The 17023-nt window shown below is 42.0% G+C and overlaps 1 protein-coding gene and 1 long non-coding RNA gene across 2 annotated transcripts in view; one reads left to right on the top strand and one right to left on the bottom strand.

Annotated features, from left to right (window-relative positions):
* The first annotated feature begins 7846 nt into the window (after positions 1-7846).
* Positions 7847-16801, top strand: LOC115355054 (uncharacterized). Its single transcript, XR_003927841.1, has 3 exons — positions 7847-8151; positions 9402-9866; positions 16048-16801. It is a non-coding gene; the product is annotated as an uncharacterized LOC115355054 (long non-coding RNA).
* plxna4 (plexin A4) overlaps positions 8188-17023 on the bottom strand; it is a 277609-nt gene continuing 268773 nt past the window's right edge. The window contains exons 31-32 of the mRNA XM_030045687.1: positions 11569-11719; positions 8188-9847 (exon numbers count right to left, since the gene is read on the bottom strand). Of these exons, the coding sequence (XP_029901547.1) occupies positions 9752-9847; positions 11569-11719 (247 nt within the window). The 3' untranslated portion in view covers positions 8188-9751. The remainder of the gene's footprint in view (positions 9848-11568; positions 11720-17023) is intronic.

The following is a 17023-nucleotide window of genomic DNA, read 5'->3' as shown; positions in this document are numbered from 1 at the left end:
ATAAATTTAATGTAGTTCTCAACCAGATAATCAATTTGCTGTGTTGTACGGGCACATGCAGCGCCGGGCAATTCATGTTTCGGTGAGAGCATATGGCGCTGGTGCCCAGGGAACAAATGTGCAGTTTAGAATGAATTGCATGGTCGTTATTGATTAGGAGCTGAAATGGTGGAGGAGATTTGTGAAGCCCATAAAAGAGAGCCTGTGTTCCAGCCCTCAGAGCTGGAACACGCGTATGTGTGCATGTGTGTTGGTGGGTAGGTGGGGGGCAGGGTCTAAGATCGATGGGGATGTTTAGCGTGAAGGTATGCCTCTTAGACCATGTCTCAGGAAGTTGATTTGTCAGGTGGTGGAGTGCTGATGGGGGTGCAGCTGGTGGGAAGGTTCCAGAGGTTTGGTTTTTGCAAACACTCTTCCATTACAGAACATTGTTTTCATACATGTTTACACAGAAAATTAGTGTCCCCCGTAAACTGGATGTCATTTTGGACAAATTAGCGAGACCACCTTGGATGTTATCAAGCATCTGTCCTACTCTCTTGGACACTGGATCCCTACCACCTCCAGGGATGCTGCTCTGCACCTGACCTTGACCTCCCTGTGAAGGGTCAGAAGGATTTCTCTACAGGGATCAACAAAACAAAGTCACTCACATTGTTCCAGCTCCTGATTTGGCTGCAACAACCTTCACTTGCACACTCAGCTTGAAGGTTCATTCAGTATTCAACATCTTTGTTCTGAAACCTCTTGACAGACTCAGACTTCAGTCTCTCTCCTTCTCTCGCTCCGTGTTTTTTCTCCATCTGTAGCGTATAGGATTTTTTGGCTGTAACATTCAGCTTCCCTGCATTCTTTTCCACTCTTGCTGCCGCCACCAGCTCCAGCTCTGATGTCTCATCGCAAATGTTTACCAAGACAGAGCAGACGGAGGAGAATGGACTAATATTGGTAATTGCTCCCATCTGCTCACATGCAGTTGTCAATATCTTGCTCAGTCCACAGCTGAAATTAGACACGTCACCTAGTGTCCAAAATATGCACTCTTATCTTCCAAACAGCCAGACAGGCAGGCAGTCAGCAAACCAGCCCGTTGCCAACATGGCAGGTTCCTATATCAGAAGGTCCACTCCAAAACTCTGGAGTTTGCACAGGCTGCAGCATTCAAGATCATAAGCATGTAGCCACATGTTTCACTAAATCTGTTACCAGCTGAGATCAGTTAGGAATATAGCCCTCAGTAGGATTTCACCGCAGAAACAAAATAGCTTCACACAGCTGTACATTATTGCAGTGGCACAAGTGATCATCGTAGCGGAGCTGTTACAAAACGCTAATGGCTTAAAAACTCTCCACAGTTATGAGCAGTGAGGGATGAGTGAACTTTTACATGCTGCAACCTTTTGAAAATCAAGAGCAAAAGAGGGTGATGATAAAGGATGCAAGCTTTTAGCACCTTTTACAGTTTGACACCTCTAAGGTCCAGACAAAATCCACCTCTTCCCTCAGCTCTCAACCTTATACTCAGGAGAGTCAGCGATAGAAAAGAGAAAAAAAAAATGTCACAGGCATGAGACAAGCCGGGACCATTAGCCAGGCCAGGCCATTACTAACTTTGAAAGTGTTTTTTATTCCCCAAGATTACTGAGCAGTGTGTGCAGTCATTGTGAATGACGGATACCATGCAATGTGCTTGTGCAGCCTCTGTGCGTCTATATGCAGCTGTGAACGGGTGTGTACGAGTGTCACTTTTTGTAATTCTTCAACAAAAGCTGCCTTGTGAAGCTGCCACTCAAAGCTTTGTTTCCTCTGAGAAGTATCGCTTTCTCTGAGAAAACTTTGAGAAACAGTTTGATAGGATGATATTAATCTTTTGAATTGCTGTGTTGACAGTAAATGTAATAGTCTCTGCCACCAAATCTTGTCTTGAAGAAAAGACTGTTAAAGCTGAAGTGGCCAGGGGTTTGGCTGTGGGTTCAAGTCCCCAGTGCAGGAGGTTCAGCATTATCGATTATCCAATCTCATAACCCCGCATGGCCTCGAACATGAACCGCCCGCAGCGCACCCGACTCCTCTCTCCTCCATCTCGCCTGTCCATCACTTCACCTCCATGTAGATGGAGCCACTAATCCCCCTTAGTTTCTTCTTTTTTTTTTTCTCCACAGCCACATCACATCAGTGTGAGTGGATGCGATGGCAGGGTGGGGGTTGGCGTGAGGGGGTGCAGCAGTCATGGAAGTGTGAAAAACCACTCCTGGTGCAAAACAATCATAGCTGGGTCTCTATCATCTCACCCCCCCCCCCCTTTGCTTCCTCCATCCAACTTCTCTCAACCCATCACCCTTTGGAATTGCCTCTCTTCTCCCTTCCATTATTCCTAGCTCACTAGTCAGAAAATTAGGGTGACACTTGGCAGTCCTCCCTCCTGCCTCTGCTTTTCTCTTTTTCCCAGTCTCTCTCCCTCTTTGTGTCGCGCTCCTTCTCCATGTAGTTCTCACCCATTACTCCCAGTTCAGTGGTTGGTATATGGACGGTGACACCGGGCCAATTCAATCTCGTATCCCCTTCACCCGCTCGGCCGGATGGAGTGACACAGGCTCCCCTGTCTGCAGCAGGTCATCACTTAGTTTTCTATTCTTCGTTCCCAGCTCTCCTTTTCTATGAAGAACTTTCTCTTTCCTCATCATTCCCCCCAGTTTTCCTTCTCATGTCTCTTTCTGGTTTACCTCGAACTTTTAATTCCTTTTGTGTGTCCCAGTGAACATGTTTCATGGCAGCTTTGTTGTGTCAGGGCAGTAATACACTTTGCTGAGAGAAGCACATCTGTGGAATCTGTTTTGCCTCACGATAGCTAAACCAACAAGCCTTTGGACTGGCCCTAAACTCTGGAAATGGGTACACTGGAGTGTGTTTTTTGACTGCATTTGATGAGACACTTCATTATGATGCATGACATTGCATGGTGCAGACTGTGCAGTAGATTTCAAGATACACCAGTTGTGTGTTTACTGAAGCATTAGAGGAACCTTGCCCCAGGCTTTGTAGACTGCACCATCCACTTAGAGCTGGGGATTTCCTTCTCTATCATCTGAAATGGCTTCAGGTCTTGTAGATTCTCATAGGTTTCAGTCAGAAGTCTACACGTTTTGCTGTTTGTTTGCTGCAAGTTGCTGTATTTCCCTGTAGTATATAGCATTACTGTGATTTGACTTGTGCCACATAATAGTGGGTTTTATCCTGCTGAAGCTCAAATTAGTCATCAAATGGCATTTCTGTTACTTGGAGTTAGACGAAAGTTGACTTTATTGGACATCTTGGAGCCAAACAATAAGAGCTCAATACCAAGTGAGCCAGCCTACCCTCTTATTGACAGTTTCACCGGCAACCAGTTTCTAACTTTTAATTCAAACTTGGAAGATATTGTGGACATATTTTCAAAGATGATAAGATGTACTGTATGTAATATTATCTCTGCTCTGATATAAATGCAAATAAATACCAGAGGATAACTAAAGGTTAGAATAAAGGATTGCTTTTTATCCTCGCTCACTGTGTGCCTTGTGGATTGGCATTAGCGTGTGCTCAGCCACGTGATCTTGCCCTCATGACAAGGACAGAAGCCAGGACAAACTTCTTAAATAAGTTATACTTCTGGGATATTATATCAGGACTATAATGGATGAGGCCTCTGTAGGCACTGACAGCCAACATACTTAAATAATTGAAAATCTATGTAGCTCTTTGGTGTCATAACTGTGTGCAAGGCTGCTGTCCTTGTACATAGAAAGGTATGATGACTGTTGCATATTGACTCTTGTCAATATGTGATTTAGGGATTGAGATCAGCGTGTTTTAGCTGCTGCTTATTCAGACAGGAATTATTGGATATACACACAGTTTGTGGCCCTGGCTTCTTTGTCACAACTAATTTGACTGGGAAAAAATAATTGAAGGGATCAGGCCATTGTGCATTTTTCCTGTTTATATCATAACTCATTGCCATGCAACTCTCCAGTTGCAGTATGTGCTAACTTGGGCAACATGGTGGGGATGTCCACTGTGTGATGAAAGTCTGCAAATCATCTTCCAAACACAGCACCTTAATAGTAGAGACTGAATCCATGTGTGAATGCTGACTTCACAGGGCGTCTATTAGACTCAGCACATTGAAGTGTCTCTCTGCACACTCCGGTTGTGTCGTCTCTTTTGATTATCCCTTCGCATTTCAGCAGACTTGTGTGTGAGCTGAAGCTATGCGTGTCTGAATGTGGTATTTGCACAAGATACAGTCTGGGCATTGATGTGTCTTCCAAGGATCCAATGATGTAGTGGACTGAGATTTTGTAACATTAATCTTATTTCAGTATCAGTGGTTACTGCTTCATGTTTTGTGACCCAGCACATCTTATATTTGACAAGCACAAGACAAATGTGTGTGTGTGTGTGTGTGTGTGTGTGTGTGTGTGTGTGTAGGAACGGTGTGTCTCAATGGACTTGAACCTGCTGATTGCAGGACCTATTAACAATACTGAAACTAACTTGTGCTTTATGGAGGGTTTTGTACCCATAATTATATAAATCAATACCAAGAGGCCAGGCCATTTTGCCACCTCTTTTCTCTCTTTGTTGTCAAATTGCAGTGTGGGATGTAGCTCCGCCCACTCCTCCCCCTTCAGTATATAACTGGCGCTTGCCCTCCCTCTTCACCCCCACGCCTCTTCAACTTCATTCAAAGCGTCTCTGAAACTTCACATTCTGCAGATAATCGTATCCAAATTTCAGATCAGTCGCATGTCTGTGTTGCTGCAATCAGTGATGACAGAAAGTTAATTAAAAACAGTTGTTTACCGCTGAAAGTCTGCAGCTTCACATTTTGGAGTTGGAGCTCAGAGACAAAATAATCCAAGTAATCCAGCAAGAGTCTTGTGAGAGTGAAATGTATCCCTCATTTCTGTCCCAAAAATCCATTTTGTCACCCTAACTTTAGGTTTTGTACACTCAAGCTGCTGTGAATCTGGAAGCAGGATTGACTCTGTCTAGAAACAGACTTTTAGCTTTGAGAACCCTGTAGTGTTCAGAAATCCCTTACTACTCCCTTACTACAGTTTTAAAGCAGAACTTTTTTTTTTTTTTTTTTTACAGTTGAAAAGTTATTTTGTTCATCTGGATCATAGAGTCAGTTTACAGAATATCAAAATTTAACAATTAATTGTTAAGATGAATTTGGGCTAGACAGCCACATGTAACTAGTTAGATAATGTACTACTTGACCTGAAGAACATATGTTGAAAAGAGTTTTTGGTTAACTGGTCTGATATACAAGTTCATTTAAAAGCTGGTACCATTGGGAGTTACCAGGTACCAGGTACCAGGATGCCATTTTTACAGGCATGAGACTTTTTACTGGTAGCTGATGGCACATGAGTGACACTGGCTACTGCAGCTTCTTGCTGTTGCAGCATCTTGTATTCTGAACATCATTTCATTTTTTTAAATAAAATTTTGTGTTCCATATTTAATTTCATTCTTTAATAGGCTATAGTGTCCATTTTTACCTGCTGTTCAGCCTAATTCAGTTATGGCTGTTGTCATTAATCACTTGAGCAAGGCCACAGTCCGCAAACTGACATAAAAGCAAAAACATAAAAGCGGTTGGTTTCATAATAAAGTTTATTCTATATTACAAATAGTATTTTGTTCTTGACTGCAAAATAGGAATGCATTATATTTACATACACAGGTATACAATTAATTATAACAAAGTTAGAGAAGCTCGCCTTATATCCCCCAGGTTTCGTTTTTATCTCTCGATAAGATACTCTTTTTATCTCAAATATGGTCTAATAAAAGTCTTTTCTAGCATGTTTCTGTAACACCTGCTATAACACTGAGCTAGGAGGACGTTTTAATTCCTACAAAACTTTTAAGGTGGAAACTTTATCTGTGCTCTTGGCAACACAGGCGGTTCCTTGCGGACAACCTTTGTCGCATGGGAGGGGGCAGAGGGAGGGGAAATGAAAGACAGGATGTTACACTGAGGAGGGGGGGGGCAGATTCACAATGACAGTCCAGGACGCTCACCCTGTGTTACTAATTCACACAGTGTTAAGAGGGGAAACTTTTCTATATCTAGACACAGTATACACTGTCTACATGAATTACAGTGGTTTATCTAAATCCTCTAAGATAAAGGGTCTCAGCAATACAGTTCTTGCTTCTTGCAGTGTTTAGTCAAAGTCAGTCTTACATGGATAATCCATCCATTTTCTTAAAGGCTAAATCAATCCTGATTTCATCTCGTTTTCCAATGACGGACATGAATGCAGTTAAAATATTCACTTCAAAATTCGTCCAGAAAACACCTTGTGAATGTACCCCCTTCAAGTTGAAACAACAGACATTCATCATACTGTACAGTTCTGGTCAGATAACTCCATGGACAATGAGTTGCTTATCTTACATTTGAAACAAGGGCTGAGAAACATAAAGTCATTTGCCAAACTCGGTCTTGAAAATAGTTTACGATTAATCTTAATGTGCCTCTCATTCAAAAAACCTGTTTGAGCTGTAATAAATCACTTTTATCAATTCAGTTTGTCCAGCTGTCAAGCAAATGTTCCTTATTTTCTGAGAATAAGGCCAAAACGTACAACATTTGTGTTCTGTGCCATACATGGCAGCAACTGATTCAGTCAATCCTGCATCACATCTGCAGGATTACTTTTTAGAAAACAGTTTTGAAAAACTTGACCAATCTTTGTGCGTTTTCTCATCAGCAACTCTCTCGTTTGGTACTTGAAAACAGGGCTTTGCTACTCCAAGTTTATTTTATGCACTGGGCTCAACTGATAGGGAAGATTTTGAACAAACCAACTTAATTTTATGGTTTCAGGTGCATCAGTCAGCAGGGGAAACTGTAAAATTGTCATGATGAAAAAATCTAATTCAGGAGACAACACTCAAAACAAGATGTGATAGCAGCAAAGACAGAGCAAGACTCTTAGTGGCATATTCTGTCTACCAAAACTAAACTCAATGAAAAGACACAGCAGTCATGAAACATTGAGATGGCTTGCAATGCAGGGCACAATTAGAGGGACAAGGAAACACAGATGTACTACATGAGTGAAAAATATGGGCTGTGGTTTTTATGCTAGATTAATCCATAATACTAAAAAGAACAGTTGGCTTGTGAATCACTTCAAAGTCCCTAGTAGTAATAGATAAATATCTTTGATTGCAAGGCAGTTCCATTTCATAACATCCAAATAGGTCGACATGCAAGGGTATATAATATCTGTTTTTAAAGGTACCTCTTCTTTATTTAGCATCTAACACTTCATAAAAACATGGGCATGAGGCTTTACAGTGGGGGATGAACTCGATAAAGGTTCCACCTTAAAACGAAAGTTATAATTTTTATAACATGAACAATCCACTTTTTCCGTCTTGATTCTTCCAAGCAAAAGAAAGATAAAAGAACACATCCACATCATCGTTGCAAGGCTTAATTTTCTCTTATTTTTCCTTTTTTTTTTAAATAAGTTTCTTAAATTGTTTACATTTTACATGCGCTTAAAAAGCCAATAAAGGACCCAAGGTGGACCTGGGCGGTCTTCACACATTCACATCACCACATGGGGCACGTTGTCAAGGCAAAAGAAAGGGCAGAGGTCAAAAGGAAAGGAGGGCGCCTCCATCGTCTCTCTTTCTATCGCTCTTTCCCATTGTGGGGGTTCACATCCAACAAGTCTTGTCTACGTGAAATGTCTGTCATTTCCTGTTTATCCTGTCATGATGCTCACTAGTTGTTCTCTTTCTGCTCTGCTTTTCCAGAATTTCTTTTTTCTTTCTTTCTTTTCTTTTTTTTTTTTTTTTTGAGGCTTGGAGAAGGCCGCCCCCTGCCGCCACTGAGGACAACTACACTAATACAGACAAGAGCGCCTCAACAGTAACACACTCAGAGTTGGGGTTTTGCCATATGCAACTAGCTACCATCTCCAATGCTTGTGCAAAACAAAAAAAACCTTGAAAGTCAGGAGCCGGACAGAAGGGTGAACGGTGTGCCGAGAGCCGCAGAGACCTGGGACGACGGAGAGAGAGAGGAGGATCAGATCGCCTCGCCCACAGAGCCTCTCACCTCGACACACTGAGGTCAGAAAAATCACACAGGTTTTAAAGTTCCAGTCAGGATTTTGTTTTTTGTTTTTTTTTTTTTCTTCATAAGGGTGGTTGTTTTTTTTTTTCTTTTTTTTTTTACAAAGTCCCCTTTTGTCAGTTCCTCAGTGGCACTTTTCAAATACATTTTTGACCATTTTGAAAATTTCAAGCTCCTTTGGTTTTTGGCTGACCAACTAAGTCCATCTTGTTCTCCACACAAAAGTCTTTTAAAGAAGAAAATCCTGTGAAAGAAGTGCTATTCTTTCACAACAGAGCCCCCTTGGTAGCAAACAGCCGTCTCTGGCTACACCGTATTGAATAACTCTCATAGTTTCAGTGAACAAGCTTTGTCTTTCCCAGTACATTTCAGTCAGCTCTCCCCTGTACCTTTTCTGGGGTTGATGTAGATGTCTGGACAGTCAGGGTCTTGGGCAGCTGCTGATTGTGTGTGTATCTGTGCATGTGTGTGTGCTTTGATAGACCGTCGCAGTGACGACACAAGATTGGAAGAGGCTAGAGCCAGAGAATGACTGCTCCTGGTGTTAGGATTTGCAGTCACACCACTGCCTTCCAGAGTTGGTTGTGTGCTTCTCACAGAGGATCCAACTTGGGTCGGGGCCTCCAGTTTTATTTGCCTAATAGTTTAATTTTGCAGTAGCCACATAAAGCCAGATGGAAGCGGGAATCATGAGCATTTTTGTAGAATTATATGTAAGGTGGGCAGGAAAAATGTGCGAATGTTGCAAGGGGGGTGTAGGTAAGGGAGGCTCTGGTTTATAAAGTTTAAGTGTCAGTCACATTTCAGTGAAGGAAAGGTTCCAGGGAGCACTAACCCTTCCCTACCCCCATCAGTCTTTATCTTAAATACAACTCCAGCTACATTGAAAGAACATGGGAACATTCTAGGTCTGCCTGGACTTTCCCCAAATTTCGCAGATATGTATGCTTTAGTTGTGGGTACAGTGTAAACTTGGCAAACCATCCTTGCATTCATTTTCTTCAGATGTGTTCATTTGGCTTGCAGTCCTCATTTTTGATGTTTCCTTTTATTTCCGTATATTGAATATAGCACTACAATAAACTGGACTCTAGAGATGGTGTTTGTTTTAACTAGCCTATTTCGAAAAAAGTTCTCAACAAAATGGACACCCAACATTGTGGTTTTCAAAGACTTTATCTATCAGTGTAAATTCTTGAAGGCAACATAAAACTGTATCTTTTTTTCCTCTCTCTTCCTCCGACAGGGGGGAAGTTAAAGCGTGCCAATATGGCCAGCTTTCAAGCAACCACCCCTCGGAGCGTTCCCTGTGGTGAAGCTGAAGGCTCTCCTGCGTTGCATGGTGGGAGACACAACCCTCAGCCCCAAACCACCCCTCAGATCAACTAGTCTATGCAGCAGAGCGGATGAGGAAAACAAAATGCTCATTGGGGAAGAGGAAGCAGAAAAAAGGTCAAGGAGGAAGTCATCATCTTTGAAAGGAGGAAGGAGGAGGGAGGAAGTCACATGATGAGAAAGATAGGGACAGGTCTTCGCTCAGGCACGGCTCGGTTTCTGACAGGGTCTCTTCCCAGTGCGCCCTGGGAAGTGCGGTCCTCAGCTCTCCAGACTCATGAAGGCCACCACCTGCTCCAGCTTGATGGCAAGCCTTTGTTTCCTGGCTGCGTCATCCTGCTCCAGCGCACACACAATCTGCCGACCGGACAGTGAGGTAAAAAAACACACACACAGAAAAGCACGTCATTGGAAGTCCTCAGTACACCACAAGAGGCAAGCAGTAATTTCTGGCTGGTCTAGAATTCTGTTTGGATGCTTGCTATATGTTTTGTATTTATTACATAATAAAATAGTAGTAGTAACAAAGCCAACAAAATGAGCCTTGATGTAGGCAAGTTAATTGTACTGCATTATTATTGTCATATCAAGTGTATTGTGGGGAAAAAAAAATTAAATCTGGCAGCTCCTTGGGCTGTATTCTAATTCGCAGATATATTTGCTCCAAATGAGAACAGCCACTCCAATCACAGCTAGGGGGCATCGCTTCCTTGGTGTCAATCACAACAGGTGCACATGCAGGGCAGCTAGCCTCTGCTGTGTGTGGGCTGGAGAAACCTCTAGCTTACAGCTTTATGGTGGGGAAAAAGGCCTTCAGACAGGGAGAAGTTTCTGTTACACAGCCAAACAAAAAAAGTGATGGAGGATTGAAGTGGAACAAAAGTTTAGCATTTAAGCGAGTGATTAAATTGGAATAAACAGAGGGGTAAATGGCAAAAGCTACAGGAGGCTGGGCTAGTAGAGTTTCTGCAGAACAGGGAAAACCACCTCTGCCTGCGTTTCAGAATATTGATCATCTTTTTATTCACCAAACTTGCCCACAGCAGCTCTAACCATGTCACACACTCTGAACACACTGACCCCCCTTTACAGCTGCAATTAACATGCATTTTGTAGCCAGACTGTATCTAGATATGATTTAGCCGGATAACGTGTGCACCTGGTATTAATATTGTCACCACATATTGTGTCCACATTGAGATCCAATTGTGATCCGATCACGCTACAGTGCACACTTCACATCATCTGCGCACCAGACTCATGGCTTACGTGGCACTATATTGTCCCACTCACATTAACCATTCCCATCTGGTCAGAGTATGCATATTAACTGGTTATTATGCACGTGGTCTGCACATTCACCACAGAGTTGGTGAACAGGCAGATTTACAAGGAAATCTGTATCACCATTTTCACACATTTACCATAACATAGTGACAAAATTACAGTAATGCCAACCCTGGAAACAGTATACCTTTCCACAAATGCACATCAGTAGGTCTAAGATTTGTAGAGAAAGGCAGAATGAGTGGGATTTGTTGTTGCAGTTTGTATACACAACATTCAAAGTTGGGCTCTCCTTCCTGGCTAAGCTAACTGCTGGTAGCGAGTTTTCTTTTTCTCAGATGGCAACAAAATAAAATGGCCACCCAAAATGCAACGTCACCATCCTTGAAAAAATCATTTGGCCCACTGGCATCTACCTGTTCACCAGAATACAAGCCATCACAGCGTTACTCTTCATCCTCAACCTCTCCTTCAGTACTGGCCCGTGCAGTAAACTCCACACTCACTCTTGTTGTGAAACAAGCTTTGTCCGCTTGGCATTTGGCCTCGCTAGATTTCCTTTATTCTGTGGTCAGTGTTCACAATTTTTGTAGCTTCCTATTGGATGCTGTGCTATCACTCTGGCACTGTGCACTGTTATTGGCTGGAAGTCACACACCCACTGTCCAAAAGCTGACGCACAGAAGAGTCTTGAGCTCAGCAAAACAACTCATTCCTACTCATTCTGCCTTTAAAGGTGTCAGTGATATTTCTTGTCTATGAGCATATGTGTGCAGGACGGTACTACATACCTCCTCAGAATATTTGCCCACATATGAGTAGATCTCACTGAGAGAGCTCTTGCTGTTGAACTCGTTCATATGCATCCGTGACTGTTCTGCCAGATAGGCATTCATATCCTGGTCACTGATTGCCGGCATCTTGCTGATGTCTGAGTAGTACCTATGGGGGAAAAAAGGGGAGAAAAGAGAACAGAAACAGCTATTAGAGTGTGCTTACTGGGATACATTTCTTTGGCAATGGAACATAGCTGAATGTTGTTTTAGACTTGGGAATACAGACTTTAGACAGCACTTCAGTTTTACTTAGAGCTCATTTATTCCTCATCTAACCCTCATTATATCTTATCAGTGCAGTGGTTTTCAGCAGCCCTTGTAAGATATTTAACCAGTGCTTACTGGAAACAGGCAACAAGTGCCTTCTGTTGTCGCAACGGCTGAAATGGAGCCCTTGTAGACACTGACAGACTTGAGACTTCACCCTTGAACACCATCACAGATGACACACACACACACACACGCACACACAACGTAGCTGCATTGGAGTAAAGGCAATCAGTCACTGTCAGCAGCAGCTGTGTTACCCCCATCAACCGCTTTAATTAAAGCTGGTTATTTACATATTAAATTCCTGTAGCTCCAACCGTTTGAGGACGGGCCCGGCATTCAGCTCGATAATTCTGTGTGTGTGAGAGAGAGAGGAACAGAGTATGTGCCAGGAAACAGCCTTCAGAACTAAGTGAGCAAGGGAAGAGGCAGGTGGGTGTTGCTCATAGCCTTTGCACAGAGAGGTCACACACACCCCTCAACACCTGTTCAGTGCTGGAGGGCACTGGTAGGGAGTTCCTAGCAGGGGATTGTTAGTGCAGAGAACAGGTGTGCTTGGGCGACTTGGAAAAAAGTTAGCTTTTTATTCACCAAAATAACATCCTGAGCTTTGAAAATCTGGGGAGAGTGGTTGTTTTCAACCTCATTACAATATTTAGTTAGCTTGAGAGAGACTGCCTCCTACTTGCTAAACTATACTTTATAACACAAATAAATATGGAACAGTGCCAGTTATCTCCATTTATGGTTGTTTGCAATATCTCTGACACTACAAGGCCACTTTTGACAAAAGTTGGTGCAGTATTTCCTCTGTAATTTGATGTAGCTGTGTAAAATTGGGCGATAATTCTATTTTTTTTTTCCCATCTGTCACTGTTTGGATCTAAGTTATGCTTCAAGTTGAGGTTGTATTGTATGTTTTAACCATAATCTAGTCATTACTTCTAAAACATCAGGACTACACCTAAGGTTTGGATAATGCTAAGTCTAAATTTAAATGTTTATTTAAAGGTAGATGATGCAGGTTCAAATGGGAGGACATTCCACGTTTTTTACTCATGTTGAGGATGAGGCTGGAGGGATAAACCTCTTCAGCTTTGTGCCAAGACTAATAACTCATAGAATTAATATTACAGTCTTAAATGTCTGTTTTGATTTTGAATGTATACAAAAACATAAACCATGGAGCGAAATGCTCTTATACTTTTGGTTATGATGGGGTAAGGAAGTTGTCCTGAACTCCTGCGTTCTGTTCTTTTGATCATTCTTTAGCACATCATAACAAGGAGGGTGCCCTCCCCTTTGAAACTACAAAGTCTGCCTTTAAAGTTCACATTTTCTAATAATAGTGATGGTGATGTCCTTGTGGTAGTGCAGCACTGCTAAGTGAATACAGAGGAAACAAGTTTTTCCCATGGCATCCTGCATTCACAAAATGACAAGTTAACACAAGTCGGTCACAGGCTCAGTCTCATCCATACATGATGTTCATTGTTGGGAGACAAGATTGTCACTCAAAGATGCAAAATCCTACCAGCTCAAACTAAATTTTTATGGAGCCTTTTCTACTACTGAAGAACGAGGGGACTGATTAATGTAAGGAGCAAAACAGAGCTTACAGCGCAAGATCTCTTTCGAAAAAGGCTATAAAACTTCAGAATTGCCAATGCGCTGATCCATATGCACCAACTGTGGTAAACAAATAATGTTGTGACAGCTGTGATGAATTTGTCATTGTCTGGGGACCATCAACTCCCACATCAAATACTAGGCAACTGTCAATATCCCGCTCGCCCGCTTCACTTCACAGCCCCAAATTAATAACATCAACATACTGTAGCAAGTCAAAAAGCTCTGTGGGATATCATGGATCTGCCAGACAGCCACATCTCACACATTAAATATGATCCCTCCATCTATGTTTGAGTAAAACTGCTGAATGTGCAAAGTACCTGTGCAGTTGCTAGCATATCTATTTGATTTTCACTTATCAGCATTTCTCGTGGTTTCCTCTGTGGTTTAACTTTGGAGCCTAGTCACAACCCAATCTGGATAAGTACACTAGGTGGACTGTCTCAGAGGAGCAGCACTGGACTAGTGGAGACAATTTCTTCCTTGAGACATGCTGTGACAAAACCCACACTTCCAGCAGCTCGCTTGCCTTCTCTTACTAGACTAAAGCTGCAAGTGCTAGCTTCATTAATAAGATGTAGCGTGGAGGAGAGATCAAAAGACCGCATCTTTTGTCCCCCTGCAGTATTCCCTCACTTTCCATTTCCATTCCCTTTCCTTTGTCTTCTCTCACAGATGCTGCGGTCTTTCTCGTTTAAATCCCTTCCCTGTCATTTGTGCACGGCTGGATAGCGCCGGGTGAAGTAGCACTAGATCCACACTTACTCAGTCATTACTTTATTACTCAGGCTTTCCCACTGTCAAATGTTCAAGCCCAACATCACTCCTCCAAACTAGCAACTACAGGATAATTATACACTAGAGGATGTGCTATATTCTGTTGTTAGACAAATCAACAGAAATCCAGTCGACTTAAACCCCCTGAGTATGCACATTGTTATTGTTGCTAAATAATCATGACTGGCACTTTGATGTAACAGCACTTTTTACATATGGACAGGTGAAGAAACTTAAATTTTGGTGATTTTTTTCCATAGATACAGAGAGAGAGAGAGATGTGCTACAGGGGCCACCAGGGCACTGTTCTGTCCTATGCTTCAATAACAAAATTCTCATTATGTCTTTTGTAATATAGTAAAATATTAACACAAGCATGCGCAGCTGCACCACTTAGTACTAAAGGCAGTCTATAAAGAATTATTCATTTAGGACAGCTAACAAGTTATGTGATCGCCTTCTGATCAGTGGGCAGCAACCATGTGAAGTCTAACTCTGTATTTTTCCGTTAGTATTTAGTGTCAGCAAAGATGCTTCTTAAAATACCGACAGGCGAGCAGGAAAAAAAATTGTTTGTTTCAGGTACAATAAAAAATTGTGTATTAGTGGAGTACAAGACCACCTGCCCGCCCAGGTATTCACCAGAAGCATTTTAATGGTTTGTGTATATAATTTGCTGTTAAGAGAAACACATTTTTCCATAAAAATATTTGGCATTGTAAATCGAGCTAGGGTGTCATCAGACATTATAATGTAGCTAATAGAAAGAAATTCTGCACTGCCAAAATGTCCATCTTAATGGATTTAGTCATAACCTGTCTCACAGCTTGTTTTGTGTGTAGGATTACAAGACATGAATACCAACCTCAGAAGCAGGGCTGGATCTCAAAACTATGTGCGAAAGCATGAGAACTATGACAGGTTGATGTTAAACCATGGAAACTAAACCCCTATTTTGGATGGGATTGTTTTCAGGACAGTCTGAGTACAATATTTAACATGAGATATCTGTAATGTTATTGCTCAGTTTGCATGGGAAAAGAGATCTTGTTAATGGGTCTCCAGAATGACACGCCATCAGACCAAAAATGCACCATGCAAACTGATGTTTTCATGCTCAAACAATAACAATACAGCTGCAAGAGCAAAGAAGAGTTGAGACTTTGCATCTGATCTCAGTTTGTGCTGAACACTGCTTTGAAGTGCAATTTGGACACATGGTTCAACGGAAATTTAAATATTGGCCAACAATCTCAGGCATGTCAGCTCAAACTACTTTCAGCTGAGGTTGTTTATGCTGAGAATTTTACAGGGAGGTAACAGAGGCTGGGATGTTTTCTAGCACAAGTGATATTCAGTACTGGAGTTGAGGGGGGATGAGGGTGGATGGCATCCCCCCTGAAATAAAAACGGTCAAAATAATCCACCCTGTAAAACTGCCATCCTCCCTTTTCATCAAGTGAAAAAAATTGACCATCCCCCCTGATTTTTTTTTTTTTACAACTCGACTACTGGTGATATGCAGTCCATAAAAATTACTCAAATCACAGATTTGGACAGGACTAACTATAATTTTAGTGTGTCAGTACAGTGATGATTACATTATTCACCACCTCCTTTAAATCCGATCCTGTCTGAATGGGGTTTTAGACTCATCACAAACCATTAGTGGTCTTGATATTTTGCCTTGCACTCGTCTTTTGATGTAAATGAATAGCAAAAAGACTAACTTTTGTCCTCTGTTTCAATACTAAGACTGAATCACCACCATGGCCCAGGACTACATGCCAGTACCAGCTGTGGATGAGGATCATACAAGGCAAGCCAAGTATCTGGACTTGATGGATGAGTGCTCCAGAGGCTTTTTAGGGCACCGGGTGCAGAACGCACTCTTAGGCATCGCAGGTGTGAACAAGAGGAGTGTCCTGTGGACTGGACTGTGCATGCAACTGAACAGAAGCCAGGGAATTTTCAAAGGGATGAAGAAATTAGATGCTGAATGACCGAAAACACAGAAATTCACAGCTAACAGAGCAGTAGCTTCTACCAAGAAATAGCAACATTATTGTCATTAATACCTATGTATTTCCTTCATTCCTTTACACTACAAATGGCACTCACCACAAGGGACCACATATTTGTATAAATATCTGATTAACAGCTTATCACCCTGTCAATCTCTCATGGTTGCCAGGCGCCATTAACCTCAGTCTCTACTAATGCCAAGTGACAACCACACATATAAGTCATTATATCATAAGCCTCGGTCATCAACAAACTGCATCCATTGCTGTGGGGAGCAAAATCATATTATAGGAGAAAACCACTAAATGCCAGCTTTAAAAGGCGTTTGCTCTAGGTTACTCTGAGCTATAATTGTGTGTGGTGACATCAGTTTCCTACGCTAATCTGTGACTATCCAGGAAGACTGTCTTGTGACTGTGATCAAAGTACCTTTGAATCTGGTAGCATTACTGTGGTGCAAACTTTAATAAATAAAGCACTGTATGAATCCACCCCATCTATTGCCATATTTTGTGAACTGTTTGGTACACAGAGAGCCACAAGTTCTCACCTTGCAGAATCCAAATCTATTCATGTATCAATCATGAAGTGGACACACTATTCTCTCACACCTGTGTTTCATAGAAGACCACAAACACACACAGGCCCACACACAGGACTGATGAACACGGTCCCTTGCCCAAAGCTTCTCATTTGGTTCCATCCA

The sequence above is a fragment of the Myripristis murdjan genome, chromosome 23 (assembly GCF_902150065.1).
Source record: "Myripristis murdjan chromosome 23, fMyrMur1.1, whole genome shotgun sequence".
NCBI classification, from domain to species: domain Eukaryota; kingdom Metazoa; phylum Chordata; class Actinopteri; order Holocentriformes; family Holocentridae; genus Myripristis; species Myripristis murdjan.
Note: the sequence above shows the minus strand (reverse complement) of the source record. Positions and strands in the feature narration are given on the sequence as shown.